Source organism: Lacerta agilis, chromosome 9 (genome assembly GCF_009819535.1).
Source record: "Lacerta agilis isolate rLacAgi1 chromosome 9, rLacAgi1.pri, whole genome shotgun sequence".
Lineage (NCBI taxonomy): Eukaryota > Metazoa > Chordata > Lepidosauria > Squamata > Lacertidae > Lacerta > Lacerta agilis.
Window position 1 is genome coordinate 4,805,604 of NC_046320.1, and position 27,863 is coordinate 4,833,466.

Consider the following 27,863-nt stretch of genomic DNA (forward strand, 5'->3'; position numbering starts at 1 on the left):
CGGTGCTGTAAAAAACAACACAGTAATGATAGAATGAATGAAAAAGGATGAGCAAAAAGACCTTGAGTCTGAACAAAGTTGAACCAGTCTTGTCTTCAGTTTCGCAGATAAGTGTTTTAAGAAAATAAGAGCTATAAGAAGCCATAAGGAGCACCGCAACAGCACTGAGAGCACAGCTACATCACAGAATTCAAGTGCTTTAATAGTAACTCCCAAAGGAGACTCCAGCTCAACTGGAAATTATAGTTTATTCACAGATTCTCCGCCTCCAGCCCCGGCTCTGCACCTTAAGCTCCATTTTTCAGGATCCTTAAAATGGAGTCATGATAGTTAAACTAGTACAAACGTTCAGCATATATATCTACCCCCAACGAATAATGATCTGTTGTTTTGTAGCACTATAACATGTAATAATTACAATTAATAAATTCCATAAAATGCCAGGTTAAAAACTGCACCTCTGTGAATTCCAGATTCTTTCTAGACAGCTGGTGTGTTTGTGTTTGACAGAAGGATTTGGGGACCACAGAAGAGAAGGGCATTTGAAGGGCAGCAGCAAAGGCTCCATAATTACTGCAAATGGGTGCTCAGAGCGTGACAGATTTGACAACACCCTTGGCTACAGGAAAATGTATTCAGCACCGTAACGAGTAATCTTTTTTAAACTTCTCCCCCTCAACGCAGTGCTTCTCAGACTATCTGGCCTCCCTCCTGCAATGTGCAGGGGACCGAAACCACATTTGGTCCCTGAAGCCTCCCGCCCAACCTGGGATGTGATGGTGGGGTCACTGAGGACTGGCGGACCCATTCTGCAGACCACCACTTTGAGCAGTGCTGCACTAATAAGATTCTCCAACTGCAGTGGTTGCCATAGTTCTCAAGAGACAATGGAGTGCGCCTCCAGGGGCGAAATCAAACTGCTGGGTTAGCAGCACCAAAGTGACCTCACCAGGGTGCAAGCCTGGGCAGTGTGTATGGAGGTCATGGGCTACCCAGAAGACAAGAATCCCCTCTTGGCCTCGCTGATGGGGTCCAAAGGAAAGCAGAGCAAGATGTTTGGCACCAGCTTGGCTGCAGGAGTTGCTGGAAGGAGGAGTATAAGGCACCATCCAACTGTCTTAGCGTCTCCATTCTGGATTTGTTTAAGGTTTACTCCTTAGCCTTTTCTTCTCCACAAGGCAGCAGAGGTTTAGGAGCAGTGTTTTCCTTCTCCTAGTTGAGTGACCTTTCCAGGTTGAGGAGTCTCATCTGCCCCTCACTTCCCTCTACAGCACATGCAGAAACCACCTTCTAAACTGTTGGACCCACTCTTGGTCTCGCCCACTCAATCCACTGGAGCATATCTTTGCATGCAGGGGAAGTCCCCAACTCACTAAAAGTTTGAGACCCATCAGGAACATTCTTTCATATGTGGTGGACTTGTTAAAGGATAAAGGAGTATTGGGAAATGATCCATGATGAATTGAAAAAAATAGTTCAAAAGTACCTTCCCAAAAAACTCAAGAGTCCTTCCTGTTGGGGTTCAGACTGAAATTCCCAGGTGTCCAAAAAGTTTATTTATGTATGCTACTCCTGCGGCCTGTGTTTTCTTAGCCCAGAAATGTAGAACGAGAGAGGTCCCAACCAAAGAAGTATGGCAACTCAAGTTGACAGAATATGCACAACTTGCAGACTTAACATATAGAATAAGAGAACAAGAAGAACATACACTTAAAGAAGACTGGGAAACATTTATTGAATATATGGGAAATAACCATGTACAGCTGAAAATGTTGGCAGCATTAAGATAAATTCAACAGTGTAAATAAGTTTTGATGGATATAATAAAGGAATACTGAATGGTATAGTTTTTTTCTAAAATATGCCTGGATTTATGGGTGGTGCTGTGGTCTAACCCACAGAGCCTAGGGCTTGCCGATCGGAAGGTTGGCGTTTCGAATCCCTGCAATGGGGTGAGCTCCCATTGTTCGGTCCCAGCTCCTGCCCCCCTATAGCAGTTCGAAAGCATGTCAAGTGCAAGTAGATAAATAGGTACCTCTCTGGCGGGAATGTAAATGGCGTTTCCGTGCGCTGCTCTGGTTCACCAGAAGTGGCTGTCATGCTGGCCACATGACCCGGAAGCTGTCTGCGGACAAACGCCAGCTCCCTTGGCCTATAGAGTGAGATGAGCGCAGCAACCCCAGTCTGCAACTGGACCTAATGGTCAGGGGTACCTTTACCTTATGATATGTAAAATGAACCATGGAAAGAGAAGGGAAGTCACTGATATCTTAAGGATGTAAAGTGAGTATTTTAAAAGGACTGCTGGATGGTTAAGCAACTATGGAGTGCAGTGCTCATCTTGCTTTCAGGCCAAGGAAGCTGCTGTTTGTCCACAGAAAGCTTTCTGAGTCATGTGGGCAGAATGACTAAACTGCATCTGGCACAACGGAAACACCACCACAGAAAAGACGTTTACCTTCCCCTAGTTATCTACTTTCACTGGTGTGGTTTCGAACTGCTAGGTTGGCAGGAGCTGGGACAGAGCAATGGGAGCTCACTCCGTCGCAGGGATTCAAATCTCCAACCTTCCAATCGGCAAGCGCAAGAGGCTCAGTGGTTTACACCACAGTGCCACTTGCATTCCTTACCTTCAAGCAAGTAGCCAGGTTGCACACCTGCTCTGAGAATGACAGAACGATCCAATCACACCCAATGTAACGATACTGCAGAATTACTACCTGCTTTTCCCACTGAGGCTGATTCAAAGAGTTAAGAGCAATGAATCCTGCATAGGATGCAGCAGGAACTTTCCTTGGCAGACAAAGACTTGTGCTTGCATCAGATTTATTTTGTGTGCCCCGCAGTTTGAGAAATTCTTCCAGGGCAAATGCTTTTTTCAGTAACAAGCAAACATTCAAATGAATAAATGCTAGCAGAGTGTGTGTGTGTGTGTGTGTGTTGGGGGGGAATGTTTGAAATGTATTAAAGGCTGACCTATTTTTTTATCCCGTTTTCCTCCCTGTTGGATTTAAGGCACATAAATTAAAGGCCCCTTAAAATTATCACCTAGAGAAAGTTTATGGCAAAAATCCAGAAGCCATTCATAGCTGAAATGAAGCAGCATGAGCCCAGAGGGAGGGATATGTATTTTCAAAAAGAGAACTTAAAAAGGATTATGGGTTGTTTCATGAACTTTAAATAGAGGATTTGCAAAAGTACATTGAATGCAGGAAATGTTCCTTTAATGGAACCAACTTCAGTAATGCAGATATGACAAAGAGCGAGAAAACTTCATTTTATTCATTTTATATACAGTGGTACCTTGGGTTACAGACTCTTCAGGTTACAGACTCCACTAACCCAGAAACAGTACCTCAGGTTAATAACTTTGCTTCAGGGTGAGAACAGAAATAGGGTGGCGGCGGCGGCAGCAGCAACGGGAGGCCCCATTAGCTAAAGAGGTACTTCAGGTTAAGAACAGTTTCAGGTTAAGAACGGACCTCCACAAAGAATTAAGTTCTTAACCTGAGGTACCACTGTATTTACACCTCACCCTTAAAATAAAATAAAGAGGAAATCGAAGTTGGTTAGCTTGACTTAATGCCATAAATAGGATTGGTTTTAGCACAGTTCACATATATAGAAAAAAATACAAGTTTTTTCACATACATTACACAAATTAGCATCTTTTTTTTTTTAACACAAGTGTATTGATAGTAGACTTGAATGCAACCCCTCCCCTATTTTTTAATGTATTTAAACACAAACCCACACACCTTTCACTTTCTCCTCGATTAATAGTATTAAAAGTTATTTTCTGCTGCTCTTAAGTTCTCCCCAGAGAAGCTCACCTGGTGTCTTCGTTATATATCTTTAGGTGCCAGGCTAAAACGTTTCCCTTCAACTAGACGTTCATCTGATGAACATTTATGGCTATTTTAATGTGTTTGTGGAACTTATTGGTTTGTTTTTGTTTTATGATGTGTCCTGTGTTCTCATTTTGTATTTTTTCTGTTGTGAACCGCCCCAGGGTCTTCAAATGAAGGGCGCCAAACAAATCTAAAAATAATAGTAATAGCAAAGTAAAGTAAAGTGAAAGTCAAGTCCTTCCACCTCAAGTGGAGCCTGCTCTCTGGTAATTATATTGAGGGTCTGATGGCATGTGTATCATGACAACTAGTAGATTCTTATCTGCTGCAGCCTTCATCTGCCTTACCAGCCATTGTAATACACCACTTGTTATCTTCTGTCTGTTCTGCCATTGAGGACTTATTGGATCATTCTTTGTCTAGCTCCTCCCCCTTGACCTTACTGCCTTGGGTGACCCTGCTGGGAGTATGAGACTCCCAAGGGCTTCGCTCACAAGAGGCATAGGAACATGCAAGCCCACTCATCACAACAAGGTGATGATTCAGCAAGTGAGTTTGGGTTTTGGGTGGGTTTTTGGAAGGAGCAATGGTTCTTCAACATCAACTTTGTTGGACTTGTCATGTTGTGTGGATGCTTGATTGTCTTCCAAAGCAACTATTCTATTCCGAACTTAAAAATGGAAAGCGTAATGCTGGTGGTCAACAAAAGAGGTTTAAAGACTCACTCAAGGCAAATCTAAAAAAATGTAGTATATTCCCCCCCCCCATTTTTTTTAATTGATTTTAACAATTTTAAGCACTTTACAATATCGTTAAATTTTCATCCTTCCCTTTGGGGAAGCAAATTTTCACTCCCCTTTCTCACCAGGAAAGACAATAAACATTTTGCATTTAACAATAATTAACATACTCAATATCACTGCTTAGGCCTAGCCCATTTCTGTAGGCCAGATACAATTCCTTTCCTCAAGTTCATTTTCGAGTTGACTTCCTCAGGTCCCCCCTGTTGAATTCATTATCTATCCTCTTTATCAGTTTTCCAAATTCATAGACATATCTATAAACACCGACAACTGGGAAACACTGGCTGCTGATGCTCCAATTGGAGAACAGCCTTTACCAAAGGTGTCATGGACTTTGAAGATGCTCGAACTCAGGACGAAAGGGAGAAACGTGCTAGGATGAAGGCACATTTAGCAAACCCTCACCATGATCAACTCCAACCCGGAAACCTATTTCCCCACTGTGGAAGGACGTGTGGATCCAGAATTGGCCTCCACAGTCGCTTACGGACTCACTGTTAAGATTGTGTTCATGGAAGACAATTTTACTCGGCTACAAGTGATCGCCAAAGAAGAAGATATTGAGGATTGCTGCCCATGCCCAACTGAGCTCACTCTCCCTATTGCAACCAACAAGGCTGACTTACGAGACGTTTTCATCAGTGACCCAAATGATGCACAACGCATGCAGGCTTACCCAAATGTAATTACAAACCAGTTAATCCAATTTTTTAAAAATGCACTGGGGTAGACTCAGTGGTAACCTTATGGGAGGGATGCAAAATGCACATTTAAGAAACACACACAAAGGAGCCTTTTGTTTATTTAAGCTCCTTCTCGTTCATTGTTGGTTTCCTTCTCTCTCCTAAAACACCTCGCGCTACTGCCTCCATGCCCACAATTTGGAGTCCACTGCTTCCCGCCCCCCTGTCTGAAATGGTCCTGTCCAACATACCTGTAGACATGGAAGCATGGAAACGATTGTGGAACATGGATATAAAATTTACAGCATGTTATGGTCTAAGAGAAAATTATATGAAAACAATACATAGATGGTATCTAACATCAAGTAAATTGGCAAAAATATATAAATCTAAATAAAACAAGTATTGGAAATGTAAAGAGAAAGAAGGGTCTTTTATCATATGCAGTGGTCTTGTAGTAAGGTTAAAGCTTACCGGGAAATGATATATAATGAAAAGAAGTTTAAAATAACGTTTGTAAAAACAAAACCCAGAAGCTTTTCTTTCGGAAATTATAGGGACAGAACTACCAAAATTGTATAAAAGCTTCATGTATGTGACTACAGCGTCAAGAATGCTCCTCGCCCCAAAATGGAAAGAAGCAGAAGTCTCAGCAAAAAATGGATACAAAAACTTACGGAATATGCAGAAATGGCGAAACTTACCAGAAGAATAAGAAATCAAGATAACAAACTTTTTATAAAGGAATGGAAATGGTTTATGGAATATTTACAGATAAATTGTAAACAGATAAGACCATTGGCAGGATTGTTGTAATAACATGCAGTTTCATAAGCGTATATATTTAAAGAAGATGAATAAATGAGTAAATTAAGTTAATTTGGAATTTGCAGAAGATAGTAAAAATAAATTTAAGGAACCGCAGAAAGAGGGGGAAGTGAAATGTATAAACCTGAAAAATATAAATTAAAAATTAAAAAATGAATGAATGAATGAAATGGTCTCGCCTACGGCCCTACGCGAATGGTTCGGTCCGTTCTCTCCCACGCCGAAGCCTCAGCGATCGCTCGGTCAGGCAGAAAGGGAATTCCCCCCCCTGCCCCTCCTCCTTCCTATGACCGCTCTTCTCGCGATATCCTTTCTCCGCTTCCCTCGAAGTGATCTCGCGAGTCTTCGGGCCAGTTCCCACGCCTGTTGTGTCTGAGTTCTGAGACAGGAGAGCGACAAAGACCCTGTCAGTGTGTAAGTGACGTGAGCGAGTGGGCGGGGGTTCCTGCACGCTCCGCCCCCTTTCGCTCCTTCGCGGTTGCGATAAGCTTGTCTTCTCCCGCGCGCGCGTGCGCGCGTTGCTGGTTCCGCGGGGTGACGCGCGCGTGCGTGTGCGCGAGGGCTACCTCGGCTCCCTTCTCGCGAGAGTAGGAGTTTTAGCGAGAGTTTGTGGAAGATGGCGCCTGTTGTGACAGGGTGAGTGCGGGGGGGGGGGGGGTGGCTCTCTCGACATAGTTCCTCAGGGGCCCGTTTCCTTCACGTCCCTCAGCCGGTCTTCCCGGCTCTCGCCCCTCCGCTGCCCGTTCCTCGAGCTCCGGATTCGGGTGGGGTCTCCTTTCTCCTCCCGACCGCTGCCGCTTCTCCGGTTGCGGGGGAACCGGAACGGTGCTGGTGCTGGTGCTGGTGGTTGGTCGGTGGTGGTGGTTGGGAGGCCGAGTCGCCTTGGCCCTCGAAGGGCTGGGGGTCCGGGTGGCGGAAAAGTCCCGCCTCGAGCCTCGGCGCTGTGAGGAAGCGCTTCTTGACGCGCGGAGCTCGTAGCTTTGGGGAGAAGCGGGGGGCTTCTGTGGGGAGAAGAGGCAAAACACCCACCCACCCCCCACATGAAAACGGCCTGGTCCTGCGTCTCTCCGGCTCAACGGTGTTAACCCCCCCCAAAAAAAAAAGGAAAGAGGGAAAAAGCGCTCTGGAGTAAAAGTCACTTCAGGGGCTCAGAGGAACTTGGCACGTCTGCGTGCTCTTGACTGCTTTTATTTTGGGGGTGGGTAGCTCGGTGCATCTTAACCATCTGCCTTTCTGACTTAAGAGGAAATGCAAGGAGGAATTCTATCGGCTTGCCTTGACACTTGCATGGTGCTCGTGTTGGTGGTGCCTGTAATGAGGCGCAGCCCCCCTCAATGAGAGCTGTCACTTAAAGCCCCCCAGTGCCCTGCATGGTTAAGCTGTCCTCTGTGTGTTGCATTGCATAACTAACTTCCCCAGCTTCCTTGCAGTGCCTGAGGTTGTTGCATGAAGTTGGTTGGATTAAAAGCAAATGCTTCCGTATCTTTGCTTTGTGGTGTGTGGTTAATGGGAAAATCCCCCTAGGTGAGCTGAGCTTTGGGTCTTAGTGACATACTGAGCATGTTCCTGTTTTCCTTGAAGGGGCCCTAACTCTTACTCTCAGAGTTGTGATTTTGAGCCCGACAGTGGGCAAAAGGTTTCTGCATTGCAGGGGGTTGGACTAAATGACCCTCAGGGTCCCTTCCAACTCTGTGATTCTGTCTCAGCAGTTAATTATGCCTTTTTGGTGTTGCTTCATGAGGCCCTCCACTTTTCATTAAAGGTTGCTGCTGCATATCACAGTTGTGCTTGACTTAAGTTATGGGTTGTCTTCTGGCAACAGCGTTAGTTCATTGGGGCTTAGAGTTAGCCTTCAAGGTAGCTGGTGTCATTTAGGTCACATGATTTCATTCAAAGCAAATGCTTTTTGGTGATTGGGTGGGAATTTGTTGTGTAGAGATTTCTGTTGTTCAGACATTACAGAAACAATCTCCTGTTCCAGACTCCGAATGTGTCTGCAGTCTTATGCTATAATATTCGAAGTGAAAGTATGCCCCCTCTATTAATTATGGAATTTACTTCTACAAAGTGTCTTTAAGATTAGTGCGTTGATCACTTGGTTGAAAATATCAGAAAGGTCCTTCAATAAACTCACTTTCTAATATGCTTTTGTATCACAATATGCAACTACTATGTTGCTCCCTTCCCCTCCAAAGAAAGCATATTTGTTTCTTACAAATTTCAAATTATTTAAGGTTTTAAAGTCGGGGTGTCAAGATGAAAGTAGGCTTGGACTATTTGATTCAGCCTTTCTGTGGTTTATAGGTTATCTTTATTCTGGTCCTGTATTCAGGGTACACTTTTTTACTGTTAAGAATAAATTGCTGCTAACATTCTGAACTGAAAAGTAGTTCCTTCTAGCTTTAGATTGTTACAAATTCAAATTGCTTGTAAGTGAAGGCAAGATAAATGTGTTCCTCAGGATCTAGTTCTCTGCTTGAATAAGTATCGAGGATTGCACTGAACAGTTAATTATTATGATGTTAACATTCCTTAATCTATTTCTGACACAAAGTTAACATCAAAAATCTTGTGGAATATGTTCTTCTGTCAGTACATTGAAAAGTCGTAAAAAGAGGAGTTACAATTTTGTAGTACCTTGCTAATTGAGAGCTATTGTTTTGTGCAAACAGAATTTAACTCCTTTCCTATCCTGCTCTTCACACTTTGGGCCTCTTCTGGCTGGATCTTAGTTGCTGCTTTTATCACTGTAAAAATAACTTACATATTATTGGGCACTTTGTTGTACATAATTTAATATTTTATGTAACACTGTCATTGTGCAGATGCTATGCTGAGACCATTGTTAGAGACATCAGTATCATTTTCTTAAGCAGCAGTGCAGCATATTTGGAGAAAATTTGATTTGATGGGAGGCTTTGAAATTTACTTTGAAACCTAAGGAGAAATTCTGTCCGGTGAAAAAGAATGCATGGAGGATGGACACCAGCAGGAATATTAGAGGGGGAATCATTGCCATGCTTTTATATGATGAACAGCATGCATTCATATCCAAGGACTTAATTTGGGTGATACCACATTTTTCTAATCAGTGTTTGTTTGAATACTGTACCCTCTGTAAACTTGTGGAAACAACAGTGAAGAACTTGGACTGGTTGCAGAGAGAAGAGGGACATTTGGAAGCTTAGAAAACTGCTTTGCAATGTGAGGTTCCTAGGGAAAAATATTCCTAGGGCAACCTTTCAACTGTACCCTATAAAGCAAGGGTGGGCTGAAGGTAGATCTTCAACTGATTGTCAGGGTTTTGTATTTTCAGTTGTTTAACAGTACCAGCAAAAATTATTTTATTTGCTAAATTAAGACTGCTGAAATAAATAAAAGTAACCGGGAATGTATTTTTGCAGGAAAGGGTTAAAAGGTCACTTTTGTTTTGGACCAAAAACCAATTTCTAGGTTTAGAATGTGCTCAGAAGCACCCCCCTTTTTCCAAAACCCCCCAACAACAACCCTATATCTCTCTTGCACCTAGCTCTCTTGAGTAGATCTTGTGGTGCTAATAGAGAACAAAGGAAACCCAACGAACCTGAAGTCTGACCACTCCTGCTCTTAAGTATTTGAAGACATGGTATATTTGAGGATGGACTCTTCTATGTTCCTTTTCTAGTGGCCCACCCGTCATTCATCAGCAAAAAAAAAGCTTCCTCGGGGGAAGGGGATTTGGAAGCAAAGAAATAATATGAGAGAAGTATTACCGTACTTCTCCTTGCCTGTATCTGTCATCATGCAAGTTGACTACCTACCTCAAATAAAAGTACAACTTGTGGATATATACAGGCAGAGGGGGTGACAGCACACACAAATGAAGGGCACTGGACTCTGTCAACTGTGCTTGGCGAGTTAACACCTGAAAGAGTTAACCAGATTTCTAAATGTCCCAAGTGACGGAAGTTTGATACTGGTAAGCTTGTAAGAGACTGCTTAGAACAAAAGACTATAGCTGTAAACTTGTGATGTGTGTCTTGTAAAAGTTGCCTCTCTGATCTGAATACTGTACTAAATTAGTTTACTTCCCCCAAATAAATATTGACTTGCTTCAGTGTTTTTTTTTAAAGGCATTGGTTTCTTCTTATTTATTTAACTAATTTATAGGCCACTTGATCCTTTACACATCTATATGAAACTCATAAAAATGTCTCATAGTTTTTTAGAGACTGTCAAGTTTGTAGAGTAGATGGTGCTTTGTAGCCTTTTAAGTATTGACCCACATTTGTAAAAAGTCTTACATGGCAAATTTGAATTCCCTTTGTGTGAAGAGTTAAGAAGGCTTCTATAATCTGGATCAGTAGTTCTGTGTTTTCTCAGGCTGTTGATACATCACAGATTACTTATACTGCCATGTGGAGGCAAGCAGGTAGGCTTGTAATTCTTGTGGGGTTGTTTGCGAGCCTTTATCAAGACATATCATGGTTTGTGTCCAGTGTATCTAAGAAATGCCCTCCTTCCTTATGTTCTGTCTTGCACACCAAGATTTATCAAGAGTATTTTACTGACTGAATTAATTTTGTGCCATGGAATCACGGTGTTTATAAAGAGTTTCTTTGCTTGACTCATAACTAGGAATCTCTTCTTCCTAGACATTTATTGGAGCCTAAACTGAGGATTTTTCAGAAATACTAAGTAAGTCTTCATCATTATTGTGTCTGCTATTTGATAGTTGAGGTTAGGTAGTACAGAGCTTATTTGCATGTATTTTCTTTCTATTATAAAACCCCATTACAAGTTGAATTGACTGTGAATTAAGTTTGGCTACACACTGAGATTTGTAGTTGGTCATGCTAAAAATGTGAATAAACAAGCACCTCTGTTTTTTATTTGAAGGGAATGTTTAGGAAATTGGCTGTACTACAAGTGTTGATTACTTGGTATCTTATTGTGTTAGGCACTGTACAGCTATTGAATATACTCCTGAATATAATAATAATAAAACAAATGAACAAAATAAGATGATATGCTGAAGACAGTGGATTTGATAGCAGCAGTAGTTGTGGGATCCACAATATAAACTTACTACCAAACCATTTCTGTCTTCAAATGTAGATAATTTTGATCATTGAAAAATATGATTGTTGTTGTTCAGTCGTGTCTGACTCTTCGTGACCCCATGGACCAGAGCACATCAGGCACCCCTATCCTCCACTGCCTCCCGCAGTTTGGCCAAACTCATGCTAGTAGCTTCGAGAACACTGTCCAACCATCTCATCCTCTGTCGTCCCCTTCTCCTTGTGCCCTCCATCTTTCCCAACATCAGGGTCTTTTCTAGGGAGTCTTCTCTTCTCATGAGGTGGCCAAAGTACTGGAGCCTCAACTTCAGGATCTGTCCTTCCAGTGAGCACTCAGGGCTGATTTCTTTAAGGATGGATAAGTTTGATCTTCTTGCAGTCCATGGGACTCTCAATAGTCTCCTCCAGCACCATAATTCAAAAGCATCAATTCTTCAGCGATCAGTCTTCTTTCCTTCTACTTGCAGTTTTAATCTGAAATCTTAGGCGCAGTACTGCTCCCAAAGCTCAGAAACTGCTCACGCTAATGAAATTCCTTGTTGCAAAATGCACCTAGAACAATGGGAGTTTCGAATGCTGGCTATCATGATATTCTTTATAGAAAGTTATTTATGCACTAATTTATTAAATGCTGTAAAAACTAGGAAGCGTTATAAGGAAAGCTTTCTTGAGGGAATAGAGAACAGAACAGACTGTTAGATTACCTGATAAAGGAGAGGAGTATGAATGGAGCAGGCAAGAGTGTATATTTATGCCTTTCATTAGCATCTGAGAAGCAAGGTGGCAGCTGTTGGAACAAAGTTTTTGAACTCAAGTGACATGCATTCTTGTGTATTGTTGCACATCATCTTGGGCACTTAAAAGTGGATTGGTAATTCGTAAACACAATTAACATCATCTTGCCTGTTCTGCTGCTTCTAGTTATTGTTGTCCTTGGTGATTTAGATTGGCAGGTGTTGTCATTATGCACTATTATTCCTTTTGTCTTGTCCTTTGGATTGGTAATCTTGGTGACTAGAGACTAGGTTTTGTAACCTGCTATGGAAAGCTCTTCAGCGTTTGACTTAAATAGCTTCTCGTATGCTGAGGCAGGTTACACCACATAAAACTGGTAGGAAACATGCTCTCTCTAATTTACTGTTCAGAATTTGTACTAATAAATGTATTCACCATTGTGAAGCAATCCTTTAAAAAATTACTCTTCTGTATTGCCTTGTGCCATGTTGAAGTAGTGATCACTTTAAGACACGGGGGCCAGAAGAAAGCTTGTAAGTATAAAGTGCACACGCTATTTAGAGCTTTTTAATTTAAAACCATCACTTTAAAATGTGTCTGTTGTGTGTCTTTGAAGAAGTGTGTTAGCTAATTGGGATCCTGAAACATTCCATTATATATACAACATTAATATTACTTTATATTACAGAAGTGGAAGTATGCGCAAGAGCTAAGAAACCTTAGGATTTTGGTCATAATTGGATGGTAGAGCCCGGATGTCAACTCTGAATTACTGATTATCACATTGCTCTGTTTTTAAATACAAGCTGTAGAAATTAGAGGGTTCCAGGTGTGTACCTGGGATGGTACACACCAATCCATTAAAAAAAACACTTTAATACAAGTAAATCATAAAACCAAAAATATGCATTGAACAAGGATCAGAATTTTGGGAGTTTACTAAAAATATAATAATTCAGCAACAGCCTAGCTCTTTGAGTAATCATTTCTATAAGCCTAAGAATACTAATGCATCCCAATATGATGCCTAAAATCAGCTAGCATAAGGAACAGTCTTATCCCCATGGAGAAGGAATTCCATACCTTTAGTGCCACAACAGATAAGCCCTGCTCTTTATAACTACACTGCAGAAGATAGCTGTAAATAGAACTATTGGGTAGGGTCTCTACCAGATCTTAAGCCATTGGTTGGTAGATACTAGGGGAGCTGAATAGAATTTTATAGACAAATATTAGTACCTTAAATTTGACTCGGTAGCAAATAGGCAGACAGTTCAGGTAACAAATAGTTCAGGTAGCAAATAGGCAGTCAGCAGCCTCTTCTGCACCACCTGCAGCTTCTGGACAGACTTCAAGGAAAGTCTCACAAAGAGCACATTGCAGTAGCTTAATTGAGAGGTTACCAGGGCATGTATTAACATAGCTGAGCTGTCAAAGTCCAGGAACAACTGTAGCTGGTGAACAAGTCAGAGCTGGAAATATACAGTCCTTGCCAACTGGGCTTCAAGGACATATGCAGTCCTTGACACTATCTGGGCTTCAAGTGATAGCAGTGTTTTGCCAAGAGCTATTTACCTGCTCCTTCAGGGTGAGTACAACTCAGTCCAGAATGGGCACTCTACCCAACTCCAGACCTGGGAACTGTTCACCAGCAGACATTACCTCTGACTTATCAGGATTCAGCTTCAGTTTATTGGCCCTCATCCAGCACATTGTTGCTTCCACACACCAGTCCAGCACATGAATGATATCTCCTGATTTAGATTGAATGGACAGAAAGAGTGTTGTTTGTCTTGGGTGTCTTGGGATGTGGGTGGCGCTGTGGTCTAAACCACTGAGCCTCTTGGGATTACTGATCAGAAGATTGGTGGTTTGAATACCTGTGATGGGGTGAGCTCCCGTTGCTCTGTCTCAGCTCCTGCCAACCCAGTAGTTCAAAAGCATGCCAGTGCAAGTAGATACCGGTAAGTAGGTACCGCTGCAGTGGGAAGGTAAACAGCATTTTCGTGCGCTCTGGTTTCCGTCACGGTGTTTCGTTGCGCCAGAAGCGGTTTAGTCCTGCTGGCCACATGACCCGGAAAGCTGTCTGTGGGCAAACGCCTGTTCCCTCAGCCTGAAAGCGAGATGAGCGCCACAAACACACAGTCATCTTTGACTGGACTTAACCGTCCAGGGGTCCTTTACCTTTATCTTTTTACTGATGACATAGTACTTCAGATCCCGGGATGACAAACTTTAAAAAGCACTGGGGAGAAAATAATACCCTATGGAACCCCACAGCACAAGTGCTGGGGAGCTGAGCTGCTACAGTCTGGTACTGATCCTGCAGATAAGAAGAGTAGAGCCCTCTAATGTGGTGCCTCCAGCTCCTAATCCACAAAACTCATGCCAGTCAATGTTATGGTTGGTTCTTTCAAAAGCTGGTGAGAAGTCAAGGAGAACTAGCATGGTCTCACTCTCCTGATAAAAATGTCATCAATTGGGGTGACTGAGGCCATTTCCGTGCTGAATCTAGGCCTGAAGCCAGAATGAAATGGGTCTAGATAATCTGCTTCATCCAGACACACCTGGGACTGACTAATCACTACCTTCTCAATCATCGTGCTCCCATAAGGGACATTTTTGACTGTGTGGTAGTTACCTAATATCACCATATCCATGTAGGACCTCCTGAGAAGGAGCCTTGCCATCTCCAGAGCAATTGGCTGCACCCTCTTCATCATAGAGAATCAATCACTCCTTGGACCCACTGTCAAGTTGTTCCTGGGTGGCATTTATTTGCCATAATGGGCTTATTTTTTTCAAATTGCTACTGTGTTCATGCCTTAAGAGGCCTTGGAGTGGCTAACAATAAATTTATTTTTTAAAAAATACTATTCTGAAAGTGCTAGGAAAATATTTATAATATTTTCTGTAGTGGGATCTTGAAAAATAAGTTAAACAGGCTTAGGTTAAAATAATTTTTGGTTTTTAAAGCCATCCTTTTATAAGGAGCTTGCTTTTCCTGATATTCTTTCTTCCTTTGGTGTCTAAGCTCCCCCATCTGGCAACACATTGCACTTTTCTTGGCTTTCTGCATCTGACAGTGGTTGGTAGCAAATTCCTTTTAATAACATTACATTACTGCACCACCACCACGGGAAACTTGTTAGGTTTCCAAGCACTTTTAAGAGTGAAATATTTGGATTCAGATGAGAGGACGAGCTGCTCCAATGATGGATTAGTCCTGCAGCAAGGTGAAATGACCTGCTTCAGGTGCTACTGGGGAGGTCACAGGAAGATGGAGTCAGGAATTAGTGTCTATCTGTCTGGTTCAAATTTTTTTGTTTAAAGTATTGGTCCTAGAATGGGGCCTGTGCCTGGATAGCTCAGCTGGTTAAAGTGTGGTACTGATACTGTAATGCCAATGTTGCAGGTTTTATCCCTGTATGGGACAGCTATATATTACTACACTGCAGGGGGTTGGACTACATGATCCCCAGGATCCCTTCCAACTCTACGATTGTATGATTTTTTGATTTCCAATTCATTTCAGCCAGCAACATGTGTTAAGACATCCCTTGACAGCTGGCATGTTGTTTTCCTGTCTGTCTGGGTTGACATTAACCCCTCATACAGATAGATAAATGTGCTGTCCTGTTCCAGCTGTACTCAGTGACTGCAGGTTGCTGTGCAATTCCTGGGTTTCCAGTCAGCTGGGTACAGCAACAAGGTGTAGGAAGCAGGTGATTAACAGCTTATCAGAATGGTGTACTGCACCCAGGGAGGGAAGGGTAGGGTTGAGCACAAGTGCCACCCCAATTCCATAGAAAATTGTGAATTTTGTGGAAACATTTCAGCTGCTGTGGATCCTTTAGCTTAAAAAAACTTTGCAGCTACAAGTTGCTGCAAGTGGAGCTCCTCTCAGTAGCTAGCAGGTGGTGGCTGCTAGTTTCCTTCTTCAGAAAGTCCTGGATGCATTACCCTCTTGCTTATTTGTGAAAGCTTGTCCCCCCATCCCTACCCCTGAAATTCCTAGAGTGATACTGCATTCAGGAAAATTGAGGGAAGTGTCTTGACAGGTGTGTGGGGGGGAGCTAAAGAACAGAGCTCTGATATTGCCACTGTTTTACACAATATTTTGAATGAATTTAGAATTACTGAACATGGCTTGTCATTATTGGTCCATTTACCTTTATGTGCTGAAGGCTGTTACCTACAGCAAAAGTTGAATATGGGAAAATAAATAAGTAAAATTTTGTCATTTTAAACATTTCTGGCATTTAAAAATATTTATCTGGTTGTACAACATGGATTAGAAATTCATGAAATTATTATTGGCTATATTGGTTTGCTTGTACCTGAGCTGAGGGCAGGGAAGCAGTTTGGGAGACAGCAAGAATGCAGATGGAGAAGGACTAATAAGTTCAATCAAACAAAAACAAGAGCACATTATTTGTCTATGCCTATTCTGTTACAGGTAGGTAGCCGTGTTGGTCTGCCATAGTCAAAACAAAATAAAAAAAATAAAAAAATCCTTCCAGTAGCACCTTAGAAACCAACTAAGTTTGTTCTTGGTATGAGCTTTCGTGTGCATGGTGAAGAAGCAGTTTTTGTCCACCACTAGTGAAGCACTTTCAAGTATTTTGGGGCGCTTTGCAACCTGGACATCCCTTGGAGGCACACTGCATCATGTTTGCTAGGCACTTTGAGGACAAAATTACATTCATCACATCATTGATGCCAATATTATTGCAGATCAATCAACTCAGTTATCTAGGCCAACTATTTCAGTTTTATTGGGTGACTTTCGATTTTGTAAGACATACAGATGTGAATGTGGTCCAGGGTATAGTGGGCAAAAGACAATTGTGGTTAAGACAGTGAGATTGCAGCTAGGTTCTTCCTGCCACCTCGGCCAGTGGTAAAATAATGTAAACAACAACAAAGTTGCTGCAGCTTTTAAAGGTAAAAAATACCTCTCTCATTGGCGGTTATTTTGCTGTATATCTCTTAAAACTTGGGGGAATGCTTCTCTATTTCACCACTACTGAATGGGACTTCAAAATTTGGGGGGCATTTGGGCTCAAATGTAATCTGCATATTACAAAAACTTTTTTATTTTGAATTTTTAGTTACCGTTTGTTGAGACAAAAAGTTTCCATTCCCTTTAGTAGTAATTTAAAAACTATTCTGCATTTGATTCACCTTTTTCCATGTTGCCATGCCTACTGCAGAATATTTAAGTTTTGTAGAAGATCACAGATGCACAATCAATTCCATTGGGGCACTTTAGACGTTACCACCACATGTTGTGAACTCTTTGGCAAATTTCTAAATGCTAAGCAGAGGAATAAGTGACTTCTCTTAAAGAACAAGTGAATGCCTTTGAATATGTAGCATTAGAAATAAATTGGACCATGAGAGAAAAAATAAACACACCATCATAAATAAAGGTGAAAAGCACACTACTATTGCATTGATGTTCTCCAGCAAAACAGCAGCCATTTACGTAAATGCAGCCTTGGACTTTTCAACTTGTTTGTAGTAAGAGTAAAAGTTTGCTGGGGCATGGCGGTTGTTGTCCTTTTGTCTTTACATAGTGCCGTGATGTGACATTTTGCCTGTCCATGAACTTCTAAAATGACTGAGGTGACATGGTCATAGAAAGGTTAGTGCAGTTTAATAGAAATGGTAGTGGATCTTATGATAGACATGGGCATGTAGCCCATTTTTTTTTTGTTTAAATGAGACAGAGAGCTTTCTCAGTATGTGTAGTATTTGATTAATATCACACAACAGTGAACTCTTGACTTTCACTTGAAACCACAAAGAAATGATGAAAAGACATCTTTACAAGTCATGCACAAAAATGCCTTTTGAAATAAAGGCCTTACTGTTGATCATCACTCTCTTGCTTTCTCATATTAACAATGTTCAAACTGCCACATTCATTCTATGGCTATTTGATTTACACATGGAAAATGAAATAAGGGGTGGAAATTTAAAATGCAAAAATGCATTTTAAGTTCTTGGCATCCTTCTGTCTCAAGAGGCAATGGAGTGCGCCTCCAGGGGTGAAGTCAAATTGCTGCATTAGCAGCACTGAAGTGACCTCCGCAGGGTGCAAGCCTGGGCAGGATGTATGGAGGTCCTGGTCTCACTGATATGGTCCAAAGGAAAGCAGATCAATACGTTTGGCACCAACTTGGCTGCTGTAGTTGCCAGAAGTAGGGCTACAAGATGTCATCCAGCCATCTTGGAGACTCTTCTCCAGGTTAGTGTAGGGTTTACAATTTATTATATTATGAAGATGATGATGATTATTATTATTATCCTTTTCTTTTCCCGAAGATATCCTGCAAGGCAGCGGAAGTTTAGGATCAGAGTTTTCCATCTCCTAGATGGGCTACCTTCCCAGTCTGGCAAGCCCCATCTGCCCCTCACTTCCCTCTACAGCAGTGTTCCCCAACCTTGGGCCTCCAGCTGTTTTTGGATTACAGCTCCCATCATCCCTAGCTAGCAAGGCCAGTGGTCAGGGATGATGGGAGTTGTAGGCCAAAAACAGCTGGAGGCCCAAGGTTGGGGAACACTGCTCTACAGGACATTCAAAAAATGCCTTCTTGACCATTGGACCCACTGTTCAGTCTTGCCTGCTCAGTTCACCAGAGCCTTTCTTTACATGCAGGGAAAGATCCTATCTGAGGGTTTGAGACCCATTGGTTACCCTCACTTGGTTTAGCTGGCCATTTGGAGCAGTTTCCTGGGGTGTAGCTATTCTTGCATACTGAGAGCTTCTAGGAGCCACAGGTGAGACCAAACTACCCACTCCTCCCCTTACACCCCATACACCCCTGATTTTAAGTATCAGTTGAGTAAAGCAGGTGGATGGACACAATGTTATTTGATTAGATATGCCTTGCTATCATTTCCCCAAGGTGTTTAAGTAGAATGCATTAGGTTCACAATCCCCTTTCCCATTTTATCCTACGTCATTTCTATGAGGTATTGAGGAATAATTTGCTCAAGGCCACCAATGAACTTCATGGCTGAGCAGAGATTTGAATCCAGATATTCCTACATTAAAAACATTAAAAATTGTCCACTATACTGCAGTGTTTACACAGGAAAGTGTAATCTTATGATAAAGTCAGCTAGCCTGGAATATTGAAAATAAGGATGCAGCTTAGAGAAAGATTTCTGAAATACTTTGTCTTGATTTATTTTGTTTCTAATCTTCAAGGTTGTCCAGCTTTTCTATTTAAGCTTGCTTTCTTTCTTCTTCTTCTTCTTCTTTAAAAAAAAACTGTTTATGGAAATTAATTTCAATTGATTAGTTGCATTGTATCAACAATTTCCAGAAGATTTCCTAATAACCAGTCTAGATGTTATATTTTTTCTAGTCCTGGAATTCTTCTTGTAAATTTTATCTCACATATATATGTTCGACCCACAAAACTGTACATAACTGTCTATGTATGCAACTGTTCAATAAACCTGTTGCTTTCTGGGGCTGAAATAGCAGTGGCGGAAGATCAGGTTAGCTTATACGTATTGCTCAGGTCTGATTCATGTAGATAAAATGTAAAATATATGTATGGGTGGGATATGAAACTTCTCAAGAGGTCAACAAATTTTGGGAAGCTTCAAGCTGGGGAAGAAGGGATAGTTCCCAACTGGAACTGAACAGGGGAATGGAAATGTGGAAATATTCCTGCAGTTTCCCTGAGATGCAGAAACAATGTCTGTTTTAAGTTTTTAAAATACTGTGAAAAATGGGGTTCAGGTTGTTCTTGCTTGCCCACTGCATGCCAAGCATGATGTAAGACTTTGGTTATATGCATCTCACCTGTAATAATATATTCTGTCATTGGGATGTATTTGCAAATGCCTGTGTCACATCACATGTGATGTTATACATGTAGGAGGCATTTACATGATATCTGAACTCATTACCATACTTCATATGCTCTCTATATGAAATGTGGCATGGTAATTAGCATACTTAACATTTATGTATGGTTGTGTGAATCAGTCCTACCGGGTATGTATCTTTGCAGTACCCTGTTTGAAGTGACTTGCGGTGGAATATGCAAACAGAATCAATCAATGATTTCTGGAATCTTTTTACTGAGAATCTTTCCAATGTAGTCATTATTTTGCTGTCTAGGTTTTGCAGCTTTCCATTCAAAGGGTGTAATTTCCTGATGTTGGCTTTTAATATCCAAAAAACAAAGGCACTGGTGTTCATCAAAATACAAAATACAACTCTTCATTCACTTATTTTTCATAAAGCAGCTAAAGGAAGAGGCAAGGGCAGAGGGTGAAGAAAGAGCTGTGAATGTAGAGGGCCCCTTTCTCTGTCCTTTGGACTCCCTGGGAATCTCAGCAAACTTTCTGCACCTAGAACTGGGTGCAGCTGAATGGGACACAGTTGTAGGCAGCCTTGGGCCTGCCTGTAGAAAGCAAGTCTAGAGTGAGAGACTAGGGCAATGTCTGCTGTTTCCAGGAACTCTTCTCACTGTGAGACGTTTGTGGGTGAACTGAAAGTTTGTTTAGACCCTGGGTAAAAACTGGGAGGCTGGGTGTATCAGAAGGAAAATGAATTGATATTGATTTTTATATATTGGCAACTTTTTATTTATGTAACTTTTTAAAAGCGTAACTGTATTCTTATAATGTTTTGTTTAAGTTGTCTGTTGTTGCTTCTTTTTTGAACACTGTTTAGAGATACTTTCCAGATTACTTGTGTATTAAGTGACCAAGTTGGAAAGCTTTGGTGAACTGGAAAATGGGTTTTGTTTTTTTTAGGTCATCTGTTTGTCACAATGAGTAGGTGAGGTAGCCAAAATATTTGGACTGATTTTTAACTCAGTCAGCCAGAACTGTTTGCAAGAAATTATCAAAAATACAAACGTTATAGAAGTCTGTTTTAACACAGGTGGTCTTTAGCACACAAGACCGCAAGTTGTAGAAGTAAGTTCTGTCAATATGTTGAGCTGGTGTGTGTCTGCATGTTGTATGCATATATAAATTATTTCACCGCAGACAATTTTTGGAGTTTCGTGGTATTTAAGTACATAGGAATCCTAGGATACTAGTAACAGATTAATTGGTAGGATACATCTTATTTATATTAAGATAATTGAATTTACATTTTATTTTCTCAATGATCAATCAGTTACTTGATTAAGAAAATGTGAGGAAATTGATCAGTTCATTATGTATGAAAATGGAGGAGTCATTAAAATTTCTAATTTAAGAGAGTTCTAGTTTTAATTTATGTAGTTGATTAGAACTGCATTATTTGTCTAGGTTGTAAAAGATATGAATTATGAAGTGATTTATTAGAATTAATGATAAAGCTCAGAGACAAATAGGTGATTGAAATATGACCCAAAAGGCAGAAATCACAGTCTAAGAGGATCTTCAAGGAAAAACTTTCAACAGAGTATAATTTTATTATTATTAAATTAAAAGCTTCCAAGGCCAGAGCCCATTAGGAGATGTTGAAGAGAGAGAAAAGGTGTGGAGGAATAGTTATTTGTGAGAGAAAGGAGGCAGCAAAAGAAATTGGATGAAAGGGAGAGAATTAGAAAATAAAACTTCATCTGAGCAAATTTAGGACTAGAAAATAAACTATTAAAAGCTTAACACAATCTTCAGCCTCAAAGGTAGACTGCTTGAGTGAAAGGAGAGAGAAAGCTGATTGAAGAATGAAAACTATGCTACTATAGAAGCATTAATGAAAGGAAAAGGAAAATACATTTTGAGACAGGATATATCTTAAAATTAACAAGAATCCCAGAAGAAGACCACCACCTTTTAAAGGATACTTAAAACTTGGATCAGACTATATTTAAATGTTGGGTTTCAGTTTAAGCAAAAATAAGTCATAGGGTATTACAGCTTATGTGTAAGAAATCAAAATATCTATCCAGATCTACACCAGAACTCTTTCTGAACACTCACTCTCTGAAAATTCAGTGAGATTGAAAATTAAATGTTCAGGCATAGGGTTGCATTAAGTCTTCTGTAGAATAGACAGTTTGAAATTAATGAACCTAAGTCATGTCCATTAACTTCAGTGGGTCTGCTCTGAGTAGGACTAGTGTTTAATATCCCCCATAATCTTCTTTTTGTTAAATTACAGGCTTTTCTTAAGAATGAATGGATTATAGCTGACATAGAGGAATTACCGGTAGTTCATGGATATTAAGACTGACAGAGCCCAGGCTGCAGCAGCAGTCACTGAATAAGGACGAATAAATACCCTAATGACAGAGAATGTTGAAGTTTTAATAGAGGCTATAATTGGCTGCATTCAGACAATCAAATCTTATATTTGAAGCCAAGATATAAACAGGTTGCAACACCACACACTTGTTTACCATCTTCCTTCACTCAAGCTAGCAAATAAGCCAGGAACCTCTGTTAGCAAAAGCTTAGTTAACTTGGTTAATAGTTACAATAGTTATACAGTAGTTATAAACAGTGTTCAAAAGTGACAGGTGCATTTTGCACCTGGCTTTCAGACACTTGCAACCAAGTGAAGATGCCCGGATGCTAGGATGGCGCCTGAAGTTTCCACCATTTGGAGGTTCATGCTTGGGGATCCTTAAATCTAACTGTTTTCACACACTAGCAACACATCCTGTAGAATCCTGTTACGTTTTATCTGTACAATCAGAATGAATTTCAGAAACCCAAAATTTGTATTGAAAAATACGATGTTTCAGCCATCTGATCCAAAAATGGCAACTAAGCAATCCATTTTGGCGACTGTAACCCTGTTTTAAGGAGCAATTTTGCACCTAGCTTATATATCCTTAGTTTCTAATGCTGGTTATAAATAAAAAGAACCAGGGCCTCCATGTTTGGCAGCCATTAACCAAATTTTCCTGGTTTGGACGTAGTGGAAAGGTATGGGTCATGGCTTTCTGACTTACCTGCCTGCTCATGTGAAGGAAGGAACAAAGTGGCAGTTCCACACATTTGAATTTGTGGGGAATAGGATGCTTGCTTACGGAACGTTTCTCATGCTCTTTACTTTTCTGATATGGATTTGTTAATGCAAAGGAATTTCTGTAAATTTTATTTATTCTATGTATTTGTAAGGACTCTCAGTGGTTGCTCATGAGGGATCAGGCAGATGCAGAACTTCTTCTAAACTAAGTTCTTTATTGTGCCGATATTTACAGTGGAGTTACAGTAAAGACGTCCAGCTCATCCCTCTGCAGAGTCCGGGAATGTCTGCTTCCGGTTTTTAGTCCAACATAAGAGGCGCGGGATTCTGAACCCCCGCTTCCCCTTCCACGTCCTTCCTCCCTGCGAAAACGGGGCGCGGTAAAAGCTCCCTGTTCCCCACTTCCTGCCTGGTGCTGAGGCTCTCCAACTCTGGCACAGCCCCTGCGCCGACTTCCTGCTACCAGCTCCCCCTCCCCACTGGATTGGCTGTCGCTTCCCTCACTCTGGGAAGACGATGAGCTGCTCAAGGCAGGAGGGGGTTCCCGGTACTGCAAAAGTGGGCTGTCTTCCCACCGCAGTGAGGGGGGTTTCCTGATAGTATTGAAAATAGGTTTTCCCAATAATTTGCAGATAAATTTGGACTTGGGGGTTTGTTTGTTTGTTCTGTTGCCATAGCGTGATAATGGTCATGCATCTGGAGGTGGTTCTACACACAGGGGGGAAACCCCTGCTATAAATAAGTCAGAAATTAAATCGATATAACAAAAGAAAAAAAAACCTATGTAAAAATACTATAGAAAGGTTTTGTGCTCTCTGGTGCGATCTGGTGTTGCATGTTTATAATGCATTCAAATCAAATTCATGTAGCTGAATCCTGGGTTTTCTTTTACTGCAGTTACTGTTTTTTGAACTGCTAACCAATGTTAACGGGCATAAAATTTTGATTTCTTTTATTCATCGAGAAAGCACAGTTTAAAAAAATCAATAACAATGTGAATTTTCATATGTCTTTTTAAAAAAACAAACAAACACCTTATGCTGCAGAGCACATCCATGCTAGAATGAATGGTTTAACTGGAAAAAGTGAGAGCTGCCGTTTTTAATAGGAATTTAAAGTTTGGAAAGATCAAGGAAAGGGTAGATAAGAACTGCATATTTTGAACACTTCTTTAGCAGGATTGTGCTGCTCTGTTAGGCTTGCAGATCGAGTTAACAGTTCATATACTCTGTTAGCTGGACAGATTGAAACTGCATTCCTGTACATGTATACCTTGGAGGAAGATATACTCAACACAGTGGGCCATACCTCTGAGTAAGAAATGCTACAAATGACTGTTTTGTGTTTTTTTGCTTACAGGAAATTTGGTGAGCGACCTCAACCTAAACGGCTCACCAGGTAAGACATAACTATTTGTGTTGCTAGAGCCTAGTTTATGCAATTAGTTTCTTAGTTCCTTCAGACTTTGGGCAGGCAATTGCATGGTTCACTGTTAATTCATAGGTTTTTAAAATTATGTATGAAGATCTAGTTGTCATAAAAATGGGTTGTAGCTTAGCCTTTTCCCAATATGCTAAATTTGTTTGTGCAAGTATGTCCCCCCCCCCCCCCGGAGAAATTACATTTGACCATGTAAATCTATTCCTACCTGTCATTTGAAGTGATACACTCGAAGAACAGTTTTACTACTGCATCTGTTATTGGAATGAACTAGGCCCAAATACACAGTGGATTCCTTTCTTGTCCCACCTTGTAAATACAAATTTTATGGCAATATATTGTAAAAAGAAGGGTGAAGTCAAGTCAATCCGACTATGGAATAATTCTTCACCTCTGCTTTTTTTTTATTAGGTTAGTTTTCAGCCTAAAGGTACCACATTTAATAATTTTCAATATTTATAGACATCTTTTTCAGCCTTCAGAGTGAGTGTGGTATTAAACAGCACAATAAGATGCAGTCATACAATGTTTTTGTATTTATTTATCTATTTGTTAGATTTATATACTACCCTTCATCATAAGATCTCAAGGCAGTTCACAGCCCATAAAGTACTAAAATTATGAAATGTTTGCAAAAAAAGAGTATTGCGGCCCTTCTGTCTAAATGCAGGTTTTCCCAAAGTTAATAGGCCAGTGTAGTAAAAGCACTCCTCTCTTGGGGGAGTTCTGAATTGAGTGAGGGCATGTTAATCTGGGCTGGATCACCTGACTGCAACTGGTGTGCAGGATTACACAAATGCATGCACCTATACACCGTGGATTGCCTTTTTGACCTTTTTAAATATTGGAAATTCTAAACACACAACAATTCAGGCATTTAGTTATTTATGTAGACCTTCTCCTCATCCAAAACAACTTCCAGATTGGCTTAAATACCCCTCATTATGCTTAGGTTAGACCACTCACTGATAAAAAGGGCTCAAGAGCTTGAACTGGATGAGAATTTATCATTGAACAATATATGCTTTCTTGCTGCCTTTTACTGTTGTTGAAATATTCAGCTACCCCCTTTTTTAGTTTAACTTTCACAATTTTATTGAAACAAAATAAAAAAATAAAAAAATTCCTTCCAGTAGCACCTTAGAGACCAACTAAGCTCATACCAAGAACAAACTTAGTTGGTCTCTAAGGTGCTACTGGAAGGATTTTTTTTAATTTTTAAATTTTTTTTTACTATGGCAGACCAACACGGCTACCTACCTGTAACTGGAACAATTTTATTAGTACATTTTGTGTCTGGTCTTTACAGTATTAAATCATATCCTGTTCCTTGGCAAAACACTAGATTTTGAATCCTCCCCCCCCCCCCGTTGCTTTAGTTTGTATTCTCAAAACAGCCCTCCTGCAGACAAATGTTCTATTTTATCTGTATGTTAGCATTATTTGCAATGCAGGTTCTCTCCTAGTAGCCAAGGACGAAGCTAAAGTTTACAGTTCATGACAATGGGGTGGCATTCAGTATTGTGAATGGAAGCAGCCTTTTGTTCTGTGAACAGAAGCTGTTCCCACTCTCTGGAGCACCAGTGTGGAATGCTAGTCATAATTTTCAGAAAGACTGTAGAATATGCATGTTATTGCTTCTTTTCCTCTCTTGGTAGCCTACTAGGGAAGCCTTTGAAAACTAATCATTTCCACAGGTTCTGCCCTATGATAACTGCATATTGTTTGAAATGAAATGGGAAAGTACTGGTAATCTTAAGAGGCAAATCCCCTAACTATAGGCAGATGTCAGCATCCTAACACGTTTGTCTTAGCTGCTTTTGGTTCATGTGCATTTAGAAAAATTTCTAGCAAATATAGAATTAGGGATACATCCAGGAATGTATTTTGGAATGAGTTCCTGCTTGCTCTGTAGTTAAGCCATTAAAGGTAAAGGTAAAGGGACCCCTGACCATTAGGTCCAGTCATGTCCGACTCTGGGGTTGCGGCGCTCATCTCGCATTAGTGGCCGAGGGAGCCGGCGTACAGCTTCCGGGTCATGTGGCCAGCATGACTAAGCTGCTTCTGGTGAACCAGAGCAGCACACGGAAACGTCGTTTACCTTCCCGCTGGAGTGGTACCTATTTATCTACTTGCACTTTGACGTGCTTTCAAACTACTAGGTGGGCAGGAGCTGGGACTGAGCAACAGGAGCTCACCCCGTCGCGGGAATTCGAACCACCGACCTTTTGATCAGCAAGCCCTAGGCTCTGTGGTTTAACCCACAGCGCCACTCACATCCCAAGTTAAGCCATTAAAAGGCATGTAATTCCAACCAGAGTACCGGTATACTTTGAGGCTGAATAATTAAGCCGTTTAACATTTTATGCTTTTTAAAAAAAAGGATTTAAAAATACAGTCGTACCTCCGGTTACGTAAACTTCGGGATACGTAAGTGGCAAACATGGAAGTATATTTCCGGAATTTTGCCATGCGCGCATGTGCAGAAGCACACTACTGCCGTGCGTTTGTGTTCAGAAGCGATCTTTCCGGTTGTGAAAACCTCTGGATCCAGCCGGACCTCCGGAACAGATCCCGTCCGCAACCAGAAGTACCACTGAATTAGACTTTTGAAAGAGGCTATTTATCCTTTCCGAGTAGAGCTAGATTTTGTAGATAGGCTACTGCTTGTGAAGACAAAACAAATGAAAGTGCCTCAACTGTGTTAGGCTCTTGATCCATCTATCTTAGTAGTGTTTACTCCAAAAAGCCACCACTGTCCAAAGGCAGGCTGATGTCTTTTCCAGCTCTGCTAGAAAGTAAGGGCCAGTTCCCAAGTCCTTCTTTAAATCATGTATTCCACTAATTATAATCCTTGTGATGGATAACTCTTGGACTTTCACTTCACTACTGTTGCCTGATGATAGGGAGATGCTTTCTGCAGGAGGAGGGAGTCAGAAACTAGGTTAAGCCACCTACATGCCCCTTGGCAACTCTGTAAGCCCCACCAGTGAGCCTCTTGAGATTATAAAGGTATGTGCTTGCAAATATCTTGTACTCCATACACTTGGGCTGTTTATTTTGCCAGAATATTTTTAAGTATCAAAACATAAAACCAACATGGTGCTCTCTTTAAATTTTTGGACTCCCAATGCCTTTGCCATACAACTTGTTTTTGAGTATTTCTATTAATTTTATTGTGCCTTTTTAATTCTCAGGGAAGCAATGAGAAACTATTTAAAGGAGCGTGGCGATCAAACAGTCCTAATCCTTCATGCAAAGGTTGCACAGAAATCGTATGGAAATGAAAAGAGGTTAGTGTGCTGTGTGCTCTGTTGTGCCATTTTGAAACATTATGGGAAATAAAATAAAATAAAAAAATTCCTTCCAGTAGCACCTTAGAGACCAACTAAGTTTGTTCTTGGTATGAGCTTTCGTGTGCATGCACACTTCTTCAGATGCACACGAAAGCTCATACCAAGAACAAACTTAGTTGGTCTCTAAGGTGCTACTGGAAGGAATTTTTTTATTTTTTATTT

The 27,863-nt window shown here is 40.9% G+C and overlaps 1 protein-coding gene across 4 annotated transcripts in view; it reads left to right on the top strand.

Moving 5' to 3' along the window:
• Nucleotides 1-6,711: 6,711 nt before the first annotated feature.
• RBPJ (recombination signal binding protein for immunoglobulin kappa J region) overlaps nucleotides 6,712-27,863 on the top strand; it is a 34,337-nt gene continuing 13,185 nt past the window's right edge. Inside the window, exons 1-4 of one of the 4 annotated variants that reach the window (XM_033159658.1) lie at nucleotides 6,771-6,801; nucleotides 10,800-10,842; nucleotides 24,265-24,303; nucleotides 27,543-27,638. In XM_033159658.1, coding sequence (XP_033015549.1) covers nucleotides 27,550-27,638 — 89 coding nt within the window. In that variant the 5' untranslated portion in view covers nucleotides 6,771-6,801; nucleotides 10,800-10,842; nucleotides 24,265-24,303; nucleotides 27,543-27,549. Of the gene's footprint in view, nucleotides 6,802-6,904; nucleotides 6,930-10,023; nucleotides 10,124-10,799; nucleotides 10,843-24,264; nucleotides 24,304-27,542; nucleotides 27,639-27,863 lie in introns of those variants that run through there. The other 3 variants (XM_033159659.1, XM_033159656.1, XM_033159660.1) reach the window with 3 other exon arrangements.